The sequence below is a fragment of the Hyperolius riggenbachi genome, chromosome 9, assembly GCF_040937935.1.
Source record: "Hyperolius riggenbachi isolate aHypRig1 chromosome 9, aHypRig1.pri, whole genome shotgun sequence".
Lineage (NCBI taxonomy): Eukaryota > Metazoa > Chordata > Amphibia > Anura > Hyperoliidae > Hyperolius > Hyperolius riggenbachi.
The window spans coordinates 209,887,577-209,910,207 of record NC_090654.1 but is presented as its reverse complement, the minus strand read 5'-3'; the positions used below and the strand labels follow the sequence as shown (position 1 = coordinate 209,910,207).

The 22,631-nt window shown below is 43.0% G+C and overlaps 1 protein-coding gene across 12 annotated transcripts in view; it reads right to left on the bottom strand.

Moving 5' to 3' along the window:
- Window positions 1–22,631, bottom strand: part of RYR3 (ryanodine receptor 3) — a 1,134,733-nt gene that overhangs the window by 568,988 nt on the left and 543,114 nt on the right. For all 12 annotated transcript variants that reach the window (XM_068253938.1, XM_068253930.1, XM_068253931.1 and 9 more), the window contains 4 exons: window positions 22,061–22,164; window positions 19,961–20,044; window positions 1,140–1,299; window positions 447–594 (listed from right to left, as the gene is read on the bottom strand). In XM_068253938.1, the coding sequence (XP_068110039.1) occupies window positions 447–594; window positions 1,140–1,299; window positions 19,961–20,044; window positions 22,061–22,164 (496 nt within the window). The remainder of the gene's footprint in view (window positions 1–446; window positions 595–1,139; window positions 1,300–19,960; window positions 20,045–22,060; window positions 22,165–22,631) is intronic.

Below are 22,631 nucleotides of genomic sequence, written 5' to 3'. Positions count from 1 at the left end.
GTATCCTATCTACTTTGGGGAGGTGCCGTCATCCCGCCCCGTCGCCATGGTGAAGCCCTCCAGGAAATCCCGTTCTTTGAACGGGATTTCCTGATTGCCTATCGCCGGAGGCGATCGGAGGGGCTGGGGGGATGCCGCTGAGCAGTGGCTATCATGTAGCGAGCCCAAGGCTCGCTACATGATTTAAAAAAAAAAATCAAAAAAACGGCAGAGCTGCCCCCTGGCGGTTTTTAATAGACCGCCAGGAGGGTTAATGACGAACTGTACAAGTTTTCTTTGCAAACTTTGGAAACTTCAAGTTTCTTCTACTTGCATTATACAAAACTGGATCAGTTCCTTGTACCAATCAATATTGGACATTCATTTATTCGTGTTCCTCTTTTTGGATTTGATATTTACATGTTGTCATTGTTGTTTATGACATGAATAACAAGCTACATTCTTACTGATTTCTTGGTCTGGTGGCTCGATGTTATAACCATAACCAATAAATGTTCTCACAGCTTCACGCAGGCTGTCTCTATTGGACTTCTTAGTCCGTTCATCTAGTAAAGCATATGGCACCAGGCGAGGGTTGCGTTTATTCTTTAGATCCTAGACAAAAAAGACAAGACACTGCACATAAATGTTGCAGAATGGGACTGAGAACCGTGTTTACACTGTATATTATAAAACAGCAATTTATCCCATAAATTAAGGTAAGGAAGTTGATATTCCTTTAACACATTGATCTAATCTGTGGGGGTTTTCTTTCTCTCAACAAAAGTTTTGTTAACCAGGAAATCCCACTGTTGTTGAGACAAATACAATACATTCAGTGTTGTTCTATACATTGCAATGAACAACAGCAAATCATATAAACTTATTTTATGAGTAGCACATTACTTATATTGCAGACTGTACTGCAACAGACTACTGTTGCTATGGTTGCAAAGCAATGCAGTTTGAGCTCATTGCCAGTTATGGAAATCCTTGGCTTGTTCAAATTGAAGCAGTAAAATAATTTGTAATATTGCACAATACATTATAAATAGACTTATGCAGCATTAAAATGGACCACATTTTACATCAAAATTGAATATTCCCATATATATTTCTTGTTAAAAAGAAAGGACAGGCAACATTGCACCATCTTTTACCTGCTGGATGCCATAGGTCCATCCTTGCTTTATTCTATCTTTAGCCCAGACATTGTGTGCATTCTCTGCAAGCTTATCAACGAGAACTTCCTGGGCTGGTAACAGTTTCACATCAGACAGATCCAACGGAGCAGGTTTGTATCCATTGGACATCATATAACTGCAAGAACAATGGCAGGTTATAATTCAGTCTACATCAAGTGAGGTTAATAAAGATTGTCATGGCTGGCAAGCTGCCAAGAGATGGTGGTTTCACATTGAACAAAAGAAGCGCATTCCCCACTGCCATGTTGAAATTAATTAAGATTAGAAGATTCCCAATAGAGGCCTCATGAATGAAAAAGAATTCTGATGATTTTTTTTTTTCTTCTAGAAAGAGAGTGAATTGCAGGAGAAGCCAAATGGAAACCGCAGGAGCAGTACTATGCCAAAATATTTAGGAAAGTTTTTAATAAATAGAAGCAAGAATAGGCCATACAGGTATGATATTAAAGGGGTTATTTCGCGTAAAAAGTAGGCGGTTAAAAAATGTGACAGATGACAGATTTTGGGCCAGTCCATCTTTTTAAGGGGGATTCTCAGGGCTTTCTTTGTTTTCAACAGCATTTCCTGAACAACAGTTGCAAAATCTAACGGACATAATAGTGTGCAAGTGATTAGGGAGGCCGGCTGGTATCTTGCTATTTTGGCAGTTAAACTGCTGTTCAGGAAATGCTGTTGAAAACAAAGAAAGCCCTGAGAATCTCCCTTAAAAAGATGGACTGGCTCAAAACCTGTCATCTGTCACATTTTTTAACTGCCTACCTTTTTCGCGAAAGAACCCCTTTAAGCTAGACACTGGGGAGGTATGTATGGCTAATAAGATATTTTCACGGATGCACAACACCTAATCAGTTTACTAACTTCCAAATATAGCCTGCGGAAGTGTGTATAGGGATATATGTTCCCTAAATGTATGCGAAAGTTTCCCCTAGTGTATTGTTTTCCCCTCCAGTTAGCTGTACAAGGTAACTCCCATTATTTTAAATTCGTTTTTCTGTACATACTGTACTTTCCTGCAAACAACATTTTTTTTACTTTTAATTAAAAAACACAAAAATATTAATACATGATGGCTTGGAGCTCTTCTTGTTGGTCTAGTAGCAAGCTTTGTGAATAAGACCCAAGCTAGCTAGATCTACAGAGAACAAGTGGCCTGATCAGGGCTGGGTCGAGAGAGGCCCCAGCCTCAGGGCGCAGTGTAAGAGGGGTGCACAACTCACTCAGCTATCATTCCCCTATTGTGTTTGAAGCAGAGAGAAATAAGAAAAGGAGATGCATGGCAGTGACAACAAGCCAGATAACTAGAGATTAAGGTGTTGGGGGCCCTGGGGCACCTCTTAGTCTAATAGCAATCAGTGTGTGATGGCTGTGGTGGGAGGGATGGAGGGGCGCACTTTGGTGTCTCAGTCTTGGGTGCTGGAGGACCTTGTCCCGGCTCTGGGCCTGATTGTCAGTTGCTAAGTTCGGGGACTTTTTTCTTGCAACGTGAGGTATGTATGTACTATTATAAAAACACTCTCCTCAGCTCATAAAACATAACAAGGTTGAGGATCAACACATTCAAAAATCTAAAATATTTTATATGTTTATAATTAAAAGTATAAATGTAAAAAATAGCACAATAAATAAACCTAACATGCTAAAAGTTATTTTCCTGTTTTGCTTCTCAAACAATATCATGACTCACCAGCAGGGGGAGACATTTGCCACCTTATCAAATCAAATGTGAAAAATTCAGATGTGTTTATCAATCACGAATCACAACATAACCCTTACAGGACAATTAAGCTGTAAGCTGGGGTTAAAGAGCATCTGAAGTAAAATTAAAAAATTACATAAGATCGTGGTTCCCCCCTGAATTGTAGTAACATCTGTAAGATGAGCAGCACAGTGGTTAGCAATCTCGCCTTGCAGCATCTGTATGGAGTTTGTATGTTCTCCCTGTGTCTCTGTGGGTTTCCTCTGTGCACTCTGGTTTCCTCCCATGTCCAGAATACATACACATAAGTTAACTGACTTTCCCTTAAAGGAAACATCAGGCCAAAAAACGTAAAATCAGCTTAACTCACCTGGGGCGGCTTTCTCCAGCCCCTTGCAGCTGACTGTCCCACGCTGATCGCTCCTCTTTCCGCCGCCGTCCCGGGCTCCCCGCACACTGTTCAGGCCGACCTCGAGGTCGCTCTTACTGCGCCTGGGGGAAGTGCCGCTGTCAATCATGGCTACGCTGTCATGGCCACGCAGTAGTTCTGCGCCAGCACAGTACGCCGCGGACAATGTGGCCATGATTGACAGTGGCGCTTCACGCAGGCACAGTAAGGACGACCTTGAGGTCGGCCTGAATAGCGTGCGGGGAGCCCGGGACGGCGGCGGAGAGTGGAGTGTGGGACAGACGGCTGCAAGGGGCTGGAGAAAGCCCCAGGGGAGTAAAGCTGATTTCATGTTTTTTTTTTGCCTGATGTTTCCTTTAAATTGGCCCTAGACTATGATACATACACTACACGATACATACTTAGACATAAGAATATGGTAGATATTAAACTGTAAACAGTTAATTGACAAGACAATACTCTGTACAGAGCTGCAGAAGATGCCGGCGCTATATACCGTATTTTCTGCCGTATAAGACATACTTTTTCACCCCAAAAAAATGGGGAGAGGCAAAGGCAGGGAATCCCTGACTTCTGAATGACCGCTGATATGAGCCGCCACCCACCACCATGGGGGATTCCCTGCCTTGTCCCCTGCTGTGCCTGGCTTCGTCCCCGCATGCCTCCCCTCTCCTCGCTCCCCCATGAATCACTGCCCCCCCCATGTGAGCAGCAGCAGCAACTTACCTCCTCCATCATGCCTACAGTGATCGAAGACACCCGACAGACCAGAGGAGGCATGGGGAGACCAGAAGAGGGATGGGGGAGACCAGAGGAGGCATGGAGGAGACATGGGGGAGACTGGAGACAAGGGGGAGACTGGAGGATACAGGAGGAGACATGGGGGTGACATGAGGAGGCATGGGGGTGACATGGGGGATACAGGAGGAGACATAGGGACTTAGGAGGACACATGGGCACACAGGACGACGCTCCTAAAATACAGGTAGTCCCCGGTTAAAGAACGAGATAGGGGGGCGTGGCCACGACGGAGACCAGGACGGACGGCTAAGCCCTGAGCTCCTAACTCTCAGCTCCTAAAACGGCTCTAAATCAAAGCCCACAGCTGCGAAATTACCATCAGGATGACGGAGAACATGGACACAGAGGCAGAGCTGATAAAAAAAAGAAAACATCAGCAGCTCAAGCCGAAGAAGTTAACAGACTTCTTCACGGAGAAACAACACAGGCAAGCGAGGAGGAATCAAGATGGCGATGAGCTGCCGCCTCCCAGCCAGGACAGAGCTGTTCAGCGACCCCTCATAAACAATCCTGCAGAGCCCAGTGAAGCAGGGTCACGACCTGATCACCAGACAGAGCTCTCCTCTCCGTTACCAGACACAGAAGAGACCTTATCTCCTTCTAACAGCCCGGCCAGATCACGACCTCGTCTGGAGGTGTCCACAAACATAAATAATAAGGTAGGCCTTGGGGGCGCAGTGAACATGACACAACAAACAGTCACACAGCCTACAGACATAACAGCCTTTCCAGCTACGGATCAAGCTGTCTCACAATTATATCTGAAGGAACTTTTACTTTCATTCAAAGCAGATTTAATGATCCAATTCTCCCAAATGAATAACTCACTTAAACAAGAAGTAGAATCACTGGGAGACAGAGTGGATACCACTGAACGCAAAATATGCGAATTAGTCCGCGAACATAATATTATGGTAGACACCTCTGACCAGCAGACCAAAGATATCTCGTGGTTGAAATCGAAAGCTTCCGACCTGGAAGATCGCTCCAGAAGGAACAATCTGAAAATCAGGGGAATACCAGAATCTGTAGCACAGGGAGACCTAAGAGCTTATGTGACAAACCTGGCTAAAGCAGTTTTACCAGAAGCCTCTCCAATTGAACTGACTATTGATAGAGTTCACCGCCTCCCAAAACCTCCTCATCTTGCTGAACACATCCCTAGGGATGTCATAGTGCGTTTCCTGTTTTATCAGGTGAAAGAACACTTAATGCTGGCCTTAAGGAGACTAGGAACTTTCCCTGATCCCTATGCTAAACTACAGCTATATGCGGACTTGTCACAAGTCACTTTACAACAAAGAAGAAACATGCAACCTCTCTTAAAAGCACTTCGGGCAGCCCAGGTGCAATATAAATGGGGCTTCCCAACTAAAATAACTTTTCAGCTCAACAACAAGCATTATTCCATCTCATCAGTTGATGCAGGATACAAGCTCCTCCGCCAACTTAAGATCCAAATTCCAGAACAGCCTCCTGAGAATCATCAAACTTCATCGACTAAGAACCCTCCACTATCCACAAAAATCACAGCTGATTGGAAAGAAGTTACATCGTGAAGCTGAGTATGGCCAATTTCCTCACACAAACCTTCCAACTTCACCAAGTTAGTGAAGTTCCCATCTCCTTTCTGCAGTACACGTTACTGCAATACCCCAGGGGATCTTGTAGAATTCAGAACTTATATTCTACAATTATAGTGTTCAGTTAGTTCTTCTTCTGTGTTTTTTTATTTCATATGTTACTTCTCTTTTTTTGTTTCCTTATACCATCTGTTGTTAGTGGTTATGGAAGTTAATATGATATACCTATATCTGCTTATATGTACAACAAGTCCTAAGATCTGGCACAACACAGATTTATTTCTCAGTTCTCTTCAGGTTATTTCCAGCCCACCTCTTCCTCCCATTATAATGAGCAATGCAGGATAAAATTCCTTCGATTAAGATTACTTCACTCAACACCAGAGGGTTGAACTCTCCATTTAAGAGGAGATTATTATGGAAAGACGCCCAATCCGCTGGTTCTCAAATATTGATGGCCCAGGAGACTCATCTGACATCTCAAGATACTAAATACTGCCATAATTTCAATTTCCCATTGATATACCACAGTGTTTTTTCAAAAAGGAAGAGAGGTGTCTTTATTGCCTTCCATAGGGACCTTAAAGTCTTACCTGTTTCTGTAGTAACCGATGAAATGGGCAGATTTGTTATTTTTGTGGGTCAAATCAACGGTAATTTGTTTACCATAGTTACTCTCTACGCACCTAACAACTCCCAACGTCAGTTCTTACAAAAACTAATGACAAAAATTGACAAAATCAGACAGGGATCTTTGATACTAGGGGGAGATTTCAACGCTTGTGCATCTACATTAGACTCATCTTCCATTAGGGCATCACCTATCCCATTATTAGGAAAAACCATAAGATGGAACAATCTCTTAGATCCATGGAGAATCTTTCATGCGTCAGAAAGAGACTACTCGTATTACTCGGCAGTACATAAAACTCATACACGGATAGATTTTTTCTTAATCGACAGATCATTTCTCCAAAACACTATAGAGACTTCTATAGGAAATATTACATGGTCTGACCATGCTCCAATCCAGATGACTATTAAAGATGCTTCGGGTATATCCAAACCCAGACAATGGAAGATGAACCAAAGCATTCTAAGAGACCCCGCTAGTATCAAATATTTCCAAACAAGATTACAGGAGTTTTTTGATTTAAACCAAACACCTGGAATTAGCAGTGCTACAGTTTGGTCTACTCATAAAGCCTACATGAGAGGACTATACCTTAGGCAAAGTGCCAAACTTCACAGAGAAAGGAAAATAAAATATATGGGATTAATTAATAATATCCAAAATTTAGAAAAAGAGCATAAAAGAACACAAGACCCTAAGTTATATGAACAGCTTTTTCATGAACGTCAGGAACTACGTGCCTTACTGCTGTACCAGTACGAACGCAATCTTCAAAAGATTAATGCTTGCAAATACTCCCAAGGTAACAAAGCAGGTAAATTGTTAGCAAACCTGATCAAAATTAGGCAAGCTAAATCCATGATTCACTCTATATTACATCCGTTTACTAAACAAAACATTTTACATCCTAAAAGCATAGCTAATGCTTTCAGAGATTATTATATGCAACTGTATAACTTACGAAATGATCTGCTTACCCCGCAACCAACGGAAGAACAAATCAATAATTATCTCTCTTCAATTGTTTTACCCAAACTGCAGAATTCACAACTAGAAAAACTAAACTCTCCCTTCACTCATAAAGAAATAGCCTCTACCATTTCCTCTTTAAAATGCAATAAGGCACCAGGCCCAGACGGCTTTATAAATGAATATTATACAACCCACTCTAACATCCTGACTCCCATCCTAACAGAATTATTTAATTCTTTTATGCTGGGCTCACAGATACCCAAGGAATATCTAGAAGCCAATATAACGGTGATTCATAAAGAGGGGAAGGACCAACAAAGCATTGCTAATTACAGGCCCATCTCCCTCCTGAACTCTGACACCAAATTATATGCAAAGTTGATAGCGAATCGCTTAATGAATATAACACCTGATCTTCTTCTTCCAGATCAGGTAGGCTTTACGAGAGGAAGACAAGCCCCTGATGGTACCAGACGCATGATTAATATCCTTAGATACATTGGGCTCTGTCGAACGCCTTCTCTGCTCCTAACTTTGGACGCTGAGAAGGCGTTCGACAGAGTTCATTGGGGATTTCTACGAGCTACGTTAATCAAATTTGGTTTAACAGGCCCCATACTCACTGCAATCATGGCTCTATATACAAACCCCTCGGCAAAGGTTAACGCAGCAGGCATACTATCTGACTCATTTGAAATCACGAATGGCACTCGCCAAGGCTGCCCACTGTCCCCTATCATTTTTGTACTCATAATGGAAACATTAGCCCAAAAAATTAGAAGCTCCCCAAATATAGAAGGAATATCCATAAACAACAATAAACATGTCATAAGTCTTTTTGCCGATGATGTAGCCCTAGTCATTTCAAACCCCTTATCATCTTTAAAATATCTTGTTAAAGAACTCCAATTGTTTTCAAAAATATCATATTATAAATTAAATCAACACAAATCATATATCTTAGGCTTAAACATCCCTCCCGAAATAAAATTAGCTATTAAAGAAAAGTTTAATTTCCCTTGGGCAGACTTGGCGGTACAATACCTAGGGGTCCAACTACCAGCACAGACAGATGAGATATTTAGCCTCAATTTCCTCCCTTTACTAACAGAACTCAGAAAGGACTGTAAAACAATGTCAAAGTTTTTGTTATCATGGTCTGGCAAGTTAGCAGCGTTTAAAATGTTTTTGCTTCCGAAGGTATTATATCTGTTCAGAACTCTGTCAATACCAATAAAAAAACCTTTCTTCTCTGATTTGAAAAAAATAATAAACAATTTCATCTGGAATGGGAAAAAATCAAGAATCTCCTATAATATCATGACACTCCCTAAAAATCAGGGCGGAATTGGGCTACCTAATATGGAAACATATTATTACGCATGCAATTTAGAATTTGCTCACTCATGGTGGTCCAATAACACTGGGAAAAAATGGACTTCCATAGAAGCTGACGTTCTAGATATACCCCTAAGAGACATCCTCGCCAGTATGCTCCTTGGTCATAAACCACCTAAAACGGAATTCCCAACTATTAAATCTCTCTTATTAGCATGGGAACACTTTCTGAAACACCCTCCTCATGCAACGTCAACCTCCAGACCTAGAATACCCCTTACTACTTTAAAAACTTTATTATTAGATATAAACATACTGCCTTTATTACAAGCGGGCCTAAATAACTTAAATGATTTGTTTAACAACTCTACTATGAAATCCTTTGAGGATCTCAGACTTAAATACAATCTGCCCCTAAGCTATGCCTTCACATACTACAGAATAACCAGCATATTTCAGAGGCGAAAAATATTTATTCCAGAATTAAATAATCAAATAATTACATCTCTAAACTCTACTAAACCAATAAAAGGACTCATAGCCCTTTGGTACAGTGAACTAATAACACAAGCCAATTCACCATTGAATAAATATATTCAAATATGGTCGTATGACTTAGATATGGAATTAACACTTCCCCAAATACTACAAGCAAACAGGAAATTAGCTAGACTATCTAGGTGCAACTCACACTGGGAGCAATTTATAAAAAACTTTACTAGATGGTATCTCACACCTAGGAAACTAGCTTCCTTTACACATAACGCATCACCCTTATGTTGGAGATGCTCGGTACACACTGGAACCCTTCTTCACATGCTATGGGAATGCCCTCTAGTAAAACGAATATGGCTTGCAACAGAACGATATATCATTCGAAATATCTCTCCTGATTTTAAATTATCGCCTCAATTAGCTCTTCTATGTATAGACCTAGATAAAATAGATCTACCCTCACAGATGCATATCTGTCACCTGATTATGGCAACACAATACATGATTACCACCTCCTGGAAATCTTCTGACCCAATTGAATTCCAATGTCTATTATCCTATTACAAGCGTAATATGATCCTGGAGACAAACCTGAGAGCAAATTACATGACTACCAAACCAATCAATACAGATAGTTCCACCAAGAGAACGGGTACACAATCAGAACATTCATAAAGACTCGAAAACTTTGAGTTAGAAGCAGATAGAAGGTTTTGTTATAGTGTTTTTCTGTGTTATTGGTTTTACATGTTTTAATGAGACTATTTAGTGTACTAGACATCAGTCAATACAAACCGTCTTCACCTCTTGTATAGAGAATCGTATATTATATGACATACCTAAATTATTAAGGAAACCTATATATCAAGACAAATTTATCCTTATGACATCTACCTTGCAATCTAAGCTATTGGATGGCAATAAGCCACTGCTCCAGTAGCACAAATCTACTGAGTGACTTTTTTCACCTCATCCAGCCGGATTAGGTTAGTGGATGTAGGTGGACCTAGTTTACCAGTTGAGGATAAGAATATCTCCTAATGCTGAATATCCTTCACAATGTATGTCAATAATTTCACCTCTAAATGTACCATTTACTACAACTGTTGTAATTTTTTTATTGGTGTATAATAAAAATTTATTGTTGGAAAAAAAAAAAAAAAAAAAAAAAAAAAAAAAAAAAAGAACGAGATAGGGACTGTAGATTTGTTCTTAACTTGAATCCATTTTTAAGTCGGGACATTTGAAACCGCTTCTTCAAACTTCCCCACGGAAAGGAGTTCATAAGTTGGGCGTCTGCAAACCGGGGACTACCTGTATGGACGCACCAGGTTTAGATTATAATTTTTTCCCTGGTTTTTGCCCTCTAAACCTAGGTGCTTCTTATATTCCGTGTTTTTCCGTGTTATTACCGTGTTTTTCGCTGTATAAGACCCTCCGTCTTATACAGCGAAAAACAGTACGCCGCGGACAATGTGGCCATGATTGACAGTGGCGCTTCACGCAGGCACAGTAAGGACGACCTTGAGGTCGGCCTGAATAGCGTGCAGGGAGCCCGGGACGGCGGCAGAGAGTGGAGTGTGGGACAGACGGCTGCAAGGGGCTGGAGAAAGCCCCAGGGGAGTAAAGCTGATTTCATGTTTTTTTTGCCTGATGTTTCCTTTAAATTGGCCCTAGACTATGATACATACACTACACGATACATACTTAGACATAAGAATATGGTAGATATTAAACTGTAAACAGTTAATTGACAAGACAATACTCTGTACAGAGCTGCAGAAGATGCCGGCGCTATATACCGTATTTTCTGCCGTATAAGACATACTTTTTCACCCCAAAAAAATGGGTAGAGGCAAAGGCAGGGAATCCCTGACTTCTGAATGACCGCTGATATGAGCCGCCACCCACCACCATGGGGGATTCCCTGCCTTGTCCCCTGCTGTGCCTGGCTTCGTCCCCGCATGCCTCCCCTCTCCTCGCTCCCCCATGAATCACTGCCCCCCCCATGTGAGCAGCAGCAGCAACTTACCTCCTCCATCATGCCTACAGTGATCGAAGACACCCGACAGACCAGAGGAGGCATGGGGAGACCAGAAGAGGGATGGGGGAGACCAGAGGAGGCATGGAGGAGACATGGGGGAGACTGGAGACAAGGGGGAGACTGGAGGATACAGGAGGAGACATGGGGGTGACATGAGGAGGCATGGGGGTGACATGGGGGATACAGGAGGAGACATAGGGACTTAGGAGGACACATGGGCACACAGGACGACGCTCCTAAAATACAGGTAGTCCCCGGTTAAAGAACGAGATAGGGACTGTAGATTTGTTCTTAACTTGAATCCATTTTTAAGTCGGGACATTTGAAACCGCTTCTTCAAACTTCCCCACGGAAAGGAGTTCATAAGTTGGGCGTCTGCAAACCGGGGACTACCTGTATGGACGCACCAGGTTTAGATTATAATTTTTTCCCTGGTTTTTGCCCTCTAAACCTAGGTGCTTCTTATATTCCGTGTTTTTCCGTGTTATTACCGTGTTTTTCGCTGTATAAGACCCTCCGTCTTATACAGCGAAAAACACGGTAAATACTGATTAATAATAATTTACTCCAAAATTCTAATTTGTACTGTGCGGATCTCTGTCAAACTGTGCAGCCACACACTCCACCCCTCCCCCCCCCCTTCCCCAAAAAACTTTTTCAGCCAAGCTCAGAGGTAGTTGTGGGAGAAGTGACGTTACCTCCCCTCCTCCTCCTCCAGCCTAGTCGCACCAATCAGATCTCACAACCCTTATAGGAAGCGTTGATTTTTCATGACCCACTTCAATCAATCAATTAGCGAGAATGCAGCTTGGGCAAATGCATTTATTTTACACAATTATTTAAAGAGCAACTGTAGAGGCAAAGTAGAATGAAAAAAATGATTCAGGATACCGACTTTTACATAAATCTTCCTAGTTTCTAGCATCAAAAACACTTTCAATTATGATTATTTAGTATTTATATAGCGCCCCCAATCTTCTGCAGCGCTGTACAAAGTATATAGTCTTGTCACTAAACTGTCCCTCAGAAGAGCTCACAATCTATTCCCTACCATAGTCCTATGTCTATGTATGTATTGTGTAGTGTATCTGTTGCAGTCTAGGGCCAATTTTAGGGGGTAACCAATTAACCTATCCGTATGTTTTGGGGGTGTGGGAGGAAACCGGAGTGCCCAGAGGAGACCCACGCAGACACGGGGAGAACATATAAACTCCTTGCAGATGCTGACCTGGCTGGGATACGAACCGGGGACCCATCGCTTCAAGGCCAGAGTGCTAACCACTACGCCACCGTGCTGCCCAATAGCGATTTGTTGTTGTATATTGAATGTAGCCCTAACCTCCCAGTAATGCTTAGCCTTGGCTAATTAGATATGGGGAATTCTACCCCCGGAGCATTCTGGTAGACCAGGTTTCTTTTATACTAGCTTTATAATTCTCAATAAACTAACATTCCGCAGAGCTGCACCTGGCAGTAATAGAGGTGTCAACACCTGTGATACATTTCAGAATGTATTTCAGGGAGGTAAGCTTTTACAATGGGAAACACTGACTAATACATTTATAAATAATATTGTAAAAAAAAAAAAATAAGCAACTTTATTAATTATGCTATTGTTAATACAGTTCATCTTTAAGCTAAAAAATGATTATTACTGTTTTGAATATTTATTCAATTGTCCGGAGGTACTCTTTAACCACTTTATGCAAAATAGATGTTTATAAATGTTCTATTTGTGCACCATTAGTGCACAATGGTAGCAAATACCAGTAGAACATTTATACAGTATATAAATGTCCATTCTGCCAAAATCGTGTGCACACAATTTTAACCCTTCAGCCTATGGCATGCTTAAAGAGACACTGAAGGGGAAAAAAAATATGATATGATGACTTGTATGTGTAGTACAGCTAAGAAAGAAAACATTAGCAGCAGAGACAAAGTCTAATATTGTTTCCAGTAAAGGAAGACCTAAGAAACTCCACTTGTTAACTATGCAAATTAGCCATTAAGCTCCACGACTTTCAAAGTCGCAGAAAACTCTGCCAGACACTTGAGATAATAAGCTTTAAAAGACAATGTATCTTTTTTTCCCTTTGCAGTGAACTTTTGAATACCTTTAGAATGTTGAGTAGTGTCTAAACTGCAAATATTAGAGAATGATACAATGTTCTAAAAAAAAAAAAAAAAAAAATTAAAAAAATAAAAAACAACGATATAACTGAAAATAAAAATATTAGAATATTTTCTTTGCTACTAAAATTCTAGTAATTATCCGTATTACACAACCAATTCATTATATCATAATTTTTTTTTCGCTTCAGTGACTCTTTAACCACTTGAGGACCTAGGGCTTTCTACCCCTTAAGGACCGGCCACTTTTTTTCCATTCAGACCACTGCAGCTTTCACGGTTTATTGCTCGCTCATACAACCTACCACCTAAATGAATTTTGGCTCCTTTTCTTGTCACTAATAAAGCTTTCTTTTGATGCTATTTGATTGCTCCTGCGATTTTTACTTTTTATTATATTCATCAAAAAAGACATGAATTTTGGCAAAAAAATGATTTTTTTTAACTTTCTGTGCTGACATTTTTCAAATAAAGTAAAATTTCTGTATACATGCAGCGCGAAAAATGTGGACAAACATGTTTTTGATAAAAAAAAACCCATTCAGTGTATATTTATTGGTTTGGGTAAAAGTTATAGCGTTTACAAACTATGGTGCCAAAAGTGAATTTTCCCATTTTCAAGCATCTCTGACTTTTCTGACCCCCTGTCATGTTTCATGAGGGGCTCGAATTCCAGGATAGTATAAATACCCCCCAAATGACCCCATTTTGGAAAGAAGACACCCCAAAGTATTCACTGAGAGGCATAGTGAGTTCATAGAAGATATTATTTTTTGTCACAAGTAAGCGGAAAATGACACTTTGTGAGGAAAAAAAAAAAAAAAAAAAAGTTTCCATTTCTTCTAACTTGCGACAAAAAAAAATGAAATCTGCCACGGACTCACCATGCCCCTCTCTGAATACCTTGAAGGGTCTACTTTCCAAAATGGGATCATTTGTGGGGTGTGTTTACTGTCCTGACATTTTGGGGGGTGCTAAATTGTAAGCACCCCTGTAAAGCCTAAAGGTGCTCATTGGACTTTGGACCCCTTAGCGCAGTTAGGCTGCAAAAAAGTGCCACACATGTGGTATTGCCGTACTCAGGAGAAGTAGTATAATGTGTTTTGAGGTGTATTTTTACACATACCCATGCTGGGTGGGAGAAATATCTCTGTAAATGACAATTTGTTAATTTTTTTTACACACAATTGTCCATTTACAGAGATATTTCTCCCACTCAGCATGGGTATGTGTAAAAATACACCACAAAACACATTATACTACTTCTCCTGAGTACGGCGATACCACATGTGTGGCACTTTTTTGCACCCTAACTGCGCTAAAGGGCCCAAAGTCCAATGAGTACCTTTAGGATTTCACAGGTCATTTTGAGAAATTTCGTTTCAAGACTACTCCTCACGGTTTAGGGCCCCTAAAATGCCAGGGCAGTATAGGAACCCCACAAATGACCCCATTTTAGAAAGAAGACACCCCAAGGTATTCCGTTAGTAGTATGGCGAGTTCATAGAAGATTTTATTTTTTGTCACAAGTTAGCGGAAAATGACACTTTGTGAAAAAACACAATTAAAATCAATTTCCGCTAACTTTTGACAAAAAATAAAATCTTCTATGAACTCACCATACTCCTAACGGAATACCTTGGGGTGTCTTCTTTCTAAAATGGGGTCATTTGTGGGGTTCCTATACTGCCCTGGCATTTTAGGGGCCCTAAACCGTGAGGAGTAGTCTTGAAACGAAATTTCTCAAAATGACCTGTGAAATCCTAAAGGTACTCATTGGACTTTGGGCCCTTTAGCGCACTTAGGGTGCAAAAAAGTGCCACACATGTGGTATCGCCATACTCGGGAGAAGTAGTACAATGTGTTTTGGGGTGTATTTTTACACATACCCATGCTGGGTGGGAGAAATTTCTATGTAAATGGACAATTGTGTGTAAAAAAATCAAACAATTGTCATTTACAGAGATATTTCTCCCACTTAGCATGGGTATGTGTAAAAATACACCCCAAAACGCATTATACTACTTCTCCTGAGTACGGCGGTACCACATGTGTGGCACTTTTTTACACCCTAAGTACGCTAAGGGGCCCAAAGTCCAATGAGTACCTTTAGGATTTCACAGGTCATTTTTGTTTCAAGACTACTCCTCACGGTTTAGGGCCCCTAAAATGCCAGGGCAGTATAGGAACCCCACTAATGACCCCATTTTAGAAAGAAGACACCCCAAGGTATTCCGTTAGGAGTATGGTGAGTTCATAGAAGTTTTTATTTTTTTGTCACAAGTTAGCGGAAATTGATTTTAATAGTTTTTTTTCACAAAGTGTCATTTTCCGCTAACTTGTGACAAAAAATAAAATCTTCTATGAACTCACCATACTCCGTACGGAATACCTTTGGGTGTCTTCTTTCTAGAATGGGGTCATTTGTGGGGTTCCTATACTGCCCTGGCATTTTAGGGGCCCTAAACCGTGAGGAGTAGTCTTGAAACCAAATGTCGCAAAATGACCTGTGAAATCCTAAAGGTACTCATTGGACTTTGGGCCCCTTAGCGTACTTAGGGTGTAAAAAAGTGCCACACATGTGGTACCGCTGTACTCAGGAGAAGTAGTATAATGCGTTTTGGGGTGTATTTTTACACATACCCATGCTAAGTGGGAGAAATATCTCTGTAAATGACAATTGTTTGATTTTTTTACACACAATTGTCCATTTACATAGAAATTTCTCCCACCCAGCATGGGTATGTGTAAAAATACACCCCAAAACACATTATACTACTTTTCCTGAGTACGGCGGTACCACATGTGTGACACTTTTTTGCAGCCTAGGTGCGCTAAGGGGCCCAACGTCCTATTCACAGGTCATTTTGAAGCATTTGTTTTCTAGACTACTCCTCGCGGTTTAGGGCCCCTAAAATGCCAGGGCAGTATAGGAACCCCACAAGTGACCCCATTTTAGAAAGAAGACACCCCAAGGTATTCCGTTAGGTGTATGGCAAGTTCATAGAAGATTTTATTTTTTGTCACAAGTTAGTGAAAAATGACACTTTGTGAAAAAAAACTAATAAAAATTAATTTCCGCTAACTTTTGACAAAAAATTAAATCTTCTATGAACTCGTCATACACCTAACATAATACCTTGGGTGTCTTTTTTTTCTAAAATGGGGTCACTTGTGGGGTTCCTATACCGCCCTGGCATTTTACAGGCCCAAAACCGTGAGTAGTCTGGAAACCAAATGTCTCAAAATGACTGTTCAGGGGTATAAGCATCTGCAAATTTTGATGACAGGTGGTCTATGAGGGGGCGAATTTTGTGGAACCGGTCATAAGCAGGGTGGGCTTTTAGATGACAGGTTGTATTGGGCCTGATCTGATGGATAGGAGTGCTAGGGGGGTGACAGGAGGTGATTGATGGGTGTCTCAGGGGGTGGTTAGAGGGGAAAATAGATGCAATCCATGCACTGGGGAGGTGATCGGAAGGGGGTCTGAGGGTTTGGCCGAGTGATCAGGAGCCCACACGGGGCAAATTGGGGCCTGATCTGATGGGTAGGTGTGCTAGGGGGTGACAGGAGGTGATTGATGGGTGTCTCAAGGTGTGATTAGAGGGGGGAATGGATGCAAGCAATGCACTGGCGAGGTGATCAGGGCTGGGGTCTGAGGGCATTCTGAGGGTGTGGGCGGGTGATTGAGTGCCCTAGGGGCAGATAGGGGTCTAATCTGATAGGTAGCAGTGACAGGGGGTGATTGATGGGTAATTAGTGGGTGTTTAGGGTAGAGAATAGATGGAAACACTGCGCTTGGGTGGTGATCTGATGTCGGATCTGCGGGCGATCTATTGGTGTGGGTGGGTGATCAGTTTGCCCGCAAGGGGCAGGTTAGGGGCTGATTGATGGGTGGCAGTGACAGCGGGTGATTGATGGGTGGCAGTGACAGGGGGTGATTGATGGGTGGCAGTGACAGGGGGTGATTGATGGGTGATTGATAGGTGATTGACAGGTAATCAGTGGGTTATTACAGGGGAGAACAGATGTAAATATTGCACTGGCGAATTGATAAGGGGGGGTCTGAGGGCAATCTGAGCGTGTAGGCGGTCGATTGGGTGCCCGCAAGGGGCAGATTAGGGTCTGATCTGATAGGTAACAGTGACAGGTGGTGATAGGGAGTGATTGATGGGTGATTGATGGGTAATTAGTGGGTGTTTAGAGGAGAGAATAGATGGAAACACTGCGCTTGGGTGGTGATCTGATGTCGGATCTGCGGGCGATCTATTGGTGTGGGTGGGTGATCAGATTGCCCGCAAGGGGCAGGTTAGGGGCTGATTGTTGGGTGGCAGTGACAGGGGGTGATTGATGGGTGATAGGTGATTGGCAGGTGATTGACAGGTGATCAGTGGGTTATTACAGGGAAGGACAGATGTAATTAATGCACTGGCGAATTGATAAGGGGGGGGGGGGGGGGGTCTGAGGGCAATCTGAGCGTGTGGGCGGGTGATTGGGTGCCCGCAAGGGGCAGATTAGGGTCTGATCTGATAGGTAACAGTGACAGGTGGTGATAGGGGGTGATTGATGGGTAATTAGTGGGTGTTTAGAGAAGATAACAGATGTAAACGATACATTTGGGAGGTAATCTGACGGCGGGTTTGCGGGCGATCTAATGGTGTGGGTGGGTGATCAGATTGCCCGCAAGGGGCAGGTTAGGGGCTGATTGATGGGTGGCAGTGACAGGGGGTGATTGATGGGTGATAGGTGATTGGCAGGTGATTGACAGGTGATCAGTGGGTTATTACAGGGAAGAACAGATGTAATTAATGCACTGGTGAATTGATAAGGGGGGGTCAGAGGGCAATCTGAGCGTGTGGGCGGGTGATTGGGTGCCCGCAAGGGGCAGATTAGGGTCTGATCTGATAGGTAACAGTGACAGGTGGTGATAGGGGGTGATTGATGGGTAATTAGTGGGTGTTTAGAGAAGATAACAGATGTAAACGATACATTTGGGAGGTAATCTGACGGCGGGTTTGCGGGCGATCTAATGGTGTGGGTGGGTGATCAGATTGCCCGCAAGGGGCAGGTTAGGGGCTGATTGATGGGTGGCAGTGACAGGGGGTGATTGATGGGTGATAGGTGATTGGCAGGTGATTGACAGGTGATCAGTGGATTATTACAGGGAAGAACAGATGTAATTAATGCACTGGTGAATTGATAAGGGGGGGTCAGAGGGCAATCTGAGCGTGTGGGCGGGTGATTGGGTGCCCGCAAGGGGCAGATTAGGGTCTGATCTGATAGGTAAAAGTGACAAGTGGTGATAGGGGGTGATTGATGGGTGATTGATGGGTAATTAGTGGGTGTTTAGAGGAGAGAATAGATGTAAACAATGGATTTGGGAGGTGATCTGATGTCGGATCTGTGGGCGATCTATTGGTGTGGGGGGGTGATCAGATTGCCCGCAAGGGGCAGGTTAGGGGCTGATTGATGGGTGGCAGTGACAGGGGGTGATTGACGGGTGATTGATGGGTGATTGACAGGTGATTGACAGGTGATCAGGGGGATAGATGCATACAGTAAACAGGGGGGGGTGGTCTGGGGGGGGGGTCTGGGGAGAATCTGAGGGGTGGGGGGTGATCAGGAGGGGGCAGGGAGCAGGGGGGGGGATAAAAAAAAAATAGCGTTGACAGATAGTGACAGGGAGTGATTGATGGGTGATTAGGGGGGTGATTGGGTGCAAACAGGGGTCTGGGGGGTGGGCAGGGGGGGGGTCTGATGGGTGCTGTGGGCGATCTGGGGCGGGGGGGGGAGAAAATCAGTGTGCTTGGTGCAGACTAGGGTGGCTGCAGCCTGCCCTGGTGGTCCCTCGGACACTGGGACCACCAGGGCAGGAGGCAGCCTGTATAATACACTTTGTAAACATTACAAAGTGTATTATACACTTTGTATGCGGCGATCGCGGGGTTAACATCCCGCCGGCGCTTCCGTATAGCCGGCGGGATGTTGCGGCGAGCGAGCGGTGACAGGCGCCGGCGGAGGATCGCGTCACGGATGACGCGATCGCTCCGCCCATGCCCTTAAATGGACCGCCGCCTCTGTGGGTGAGGCCGTCCTGCAGGGCTCCACTTCCCCGCCGCCCCTGTGTAGTGGGCGGTCGGGAAGTGGTTAAGAAAGTGCTTTAGAAAATACAGCTGCAGCTAACAGATTTTGGTTTTAATCAGAAAGACTGAACATGACTAGTGCCACTTTTGTTTACATTTAGGGCCTGTTCTCACTTGCAAATACAAAAGGCTAGTGATTAGCGCTACCATTTTGCGCTGGTGATTTTACCGTGATTAATGTGGTAAAATCATTGTACACTCTTGTGATTTTTGAGCGATCACGATTAATGCTCTTTTAGCATTGTAATCACGATTGCTCTAAAATCGCAAGAAAATGCTGCATGTAGTGCATTTAGCGATCAGTGCTAATCGCAAATTGTGAGATCACTGCCATATAGTTAATATTGCGCTAGCGCTTTAAACAGGCGATTAGCGGTAATCAGCCGCTAATTGCCCCAGTATGAATGGGCCCTTACACAGATCAGCTGGAAAACCTGCTGACTCAATACATCACAGAAGAAATGCTCATTTAAGCTAGCAGTGTTGGGGTGAATGACATGTTGTAGTGTAAGTGTTTTATTTACATACTTTTTAGGGAGTTTTACTTTCTTCAAATTTTCCTCAGCCGTTTGGTTTGAGTGAACAATGAGGCATCCCAGAGCCAGTAAAGTTCTGCAGAGATAAAAATCATGCGGTTTAATGAGAAATTTACAAATACTGCATTTACTAATACCTGTTTGAATCCTACAGAAGGAGAGGAGGGACTATTCAATTATTTGGTTAACTTTAAAATCCAGACAGCTCTAGAGACCCCAACAACGAAGTCCTAATTCTCAAAAGCAAAAATTCCCCACTGTTCTGCCATTATTAATGCCCATTTTAATCAAATGACATGATTTAGAAAAATAGCCCTCACAAGATTTACTAACAAGTTCCTAATCAGTTTTAAAGCATACCTCTAATAGTGCAGTGACAAAGATGAGCTTCCAAAACGCCCCCCAAAACATGGCTAAAAAGGAATACAGTTCTCTGTGATGAAATAGATATTCCAGGCACCACGGGCCCTAAAATGTGTTTATCAGTTGCCAGTTAATAGAAACAGATAAAGCCACTGCCATACCTATGCATGAATAATTTTTGCAAGCTAGAAAATTATTTGCTAGACTTTGGATGGGGTAAGTTCCTCCTTAGTTATGTTCTCATATCTACACTGTCACACTGCTAACACTTAGTTTGGTCAGCAAGAAAATATTTCAATAAATTGGAGATCATTGGCTAAACTACCTGCATCACACATGAATGTCAAAGCATCTAATCTAGGGACCTGAAAGGTTGAAAGGAATTCCTTCATAGAGAACCCACTTTCTGGCAGGAATACAACATTCTACTGTGTAAAGCACTCCGTATTTTTCGAACCATAAGACGCACTTTTTCTCCCCCAAACATGGGGGGGGGGGAGGGGGAAGTGCATGCGTCTTATGGTCCAAATGCTACCCAGCACCAGTTGCTCCTCCACTGGGAATCCCCAGTTCTGTGGGGAGTGTGCAAGTGGCTTACCGCTGCAGCCTAGTGATGGTCAGCGGTGAGCCTCTAGGGAAAAGCTGCTGCCTAATGTTTTTTTGCCTTCACTTCCGCTTACATCACCAAGGCGGAAGTGAAGGCAGAAAAACATTAGGCAGCGTGCACGGACACCCACGCGGCTTTTCCCCGGAGGCTTACCGCTGACCATCACTAGGCTGCAGCGGTAAGCCACTTGCACACTCCCCACAGGAAACAGAGTCAGAGGGGGTTGGGACAGCCGCGGGGACAAAATAGATGAGGATAGAGGGATGGGACAGATACAGGGGACAAGATTGAGGAGGTCTGAGGGACCGGGACACAAGGGACAAGATAGATGAGGACAGGGGGAAATGGGCACAGTATAGAAGAGGTCGGGACAGCAGCAGGACACAGGGGGACATGATAGAAGAGGACAGGGGGACAGGACACAGGGGGACAAGATAGAGGGGGACAGGACAGCTGCAGAACACAGAGGGACATGATAGAGGAGGACAGGGGGACAAGGCAGCAGCGGGGACACGGGGATAAACAAGAACATAAGGGGGACAGGAACAGAATAGAGGAGGTCGGGACAGCAGCAGGACACAGGAGGACAAGATACAGGGGGACAGGATAGAGGGGGACAGGACAGCTGCAGAACACAGGGGGACATGATAGAGGACAGGGGGACGGGGCAGCAGCAGGGACACAGGGGGATAAACAAGAACATAAGGGGGACAGAGTATGACACAAGGGAGACACTAAAGGTACAAAGGGGGCACAGGAACACAAGAGGTATAAGGGGGGACATAATAATTGGGGAGGGGAGAAGATCCACAAGATACCCCTGTACCATGGATGCACCATGTTTAGTATTTTTTCCCCTGGTTTATGTTCTCTAAACCTAGGTGTGTCTTATGGTCCGAAAAATACGGTAATGGATTTTTACAACAAATATTAGGATTATTCACAGACATTTGAAGATGACAGTGGCAGCTGGGATTCACACTTCCAGGCTCTTTGCACCCAATACTATATGACAATCCCTTTATTCAGTACAAACAACTGTGTTAATGGAGTCACCCTGATGACCTGGGACACTTCAGTCATAGCTTACAGCACAGATTTATAACAGGAATAAAAACTCACTTTAAAGTCTCTGTGGACATCTGCAAGTTGTAGTTCTTCTCAGTTTCTGGCAGCTTTGAGAATTCCACTAAACAAGGATGTTGCCGTTTATTATCATCTCGCACCTATGAGACAGTTAGAGAACTGTGATTTCAAGATTAAAGTATTCTAATGGTGCCTATACATTGTACAATTTTTTTAATCCAATCTTACCATTTCTATGTAGTATAAGGGTAAATTAAGTGAATATACTGAAAGGATAATTTAGGCAGTTCCCTTATATTACATATAAATGGTAAGATTGGATGAAAAAAATTGTACCATGTATGGGCACCATAACTCTCAAATCCTAAGACCCTTATACAATATTTTGCTAATAACTTTACATTCTTGCAGTGAGAATACTTGCACTGGACATCTGGCAGGTCTAGCATTTGCAACAAAGTCAACTTCTTGATCTGGTTACTGGCAGGGCCGGTTCAAGTAACAATTGGGCCCTAGGGCAAAATTAGCCTGGGGGCCCCCTTCAACAGACACCCCTGACCAAAAAGCGTCATTAGAGGCCCTTTGTTGCAGACAAATTTCCCTCCTG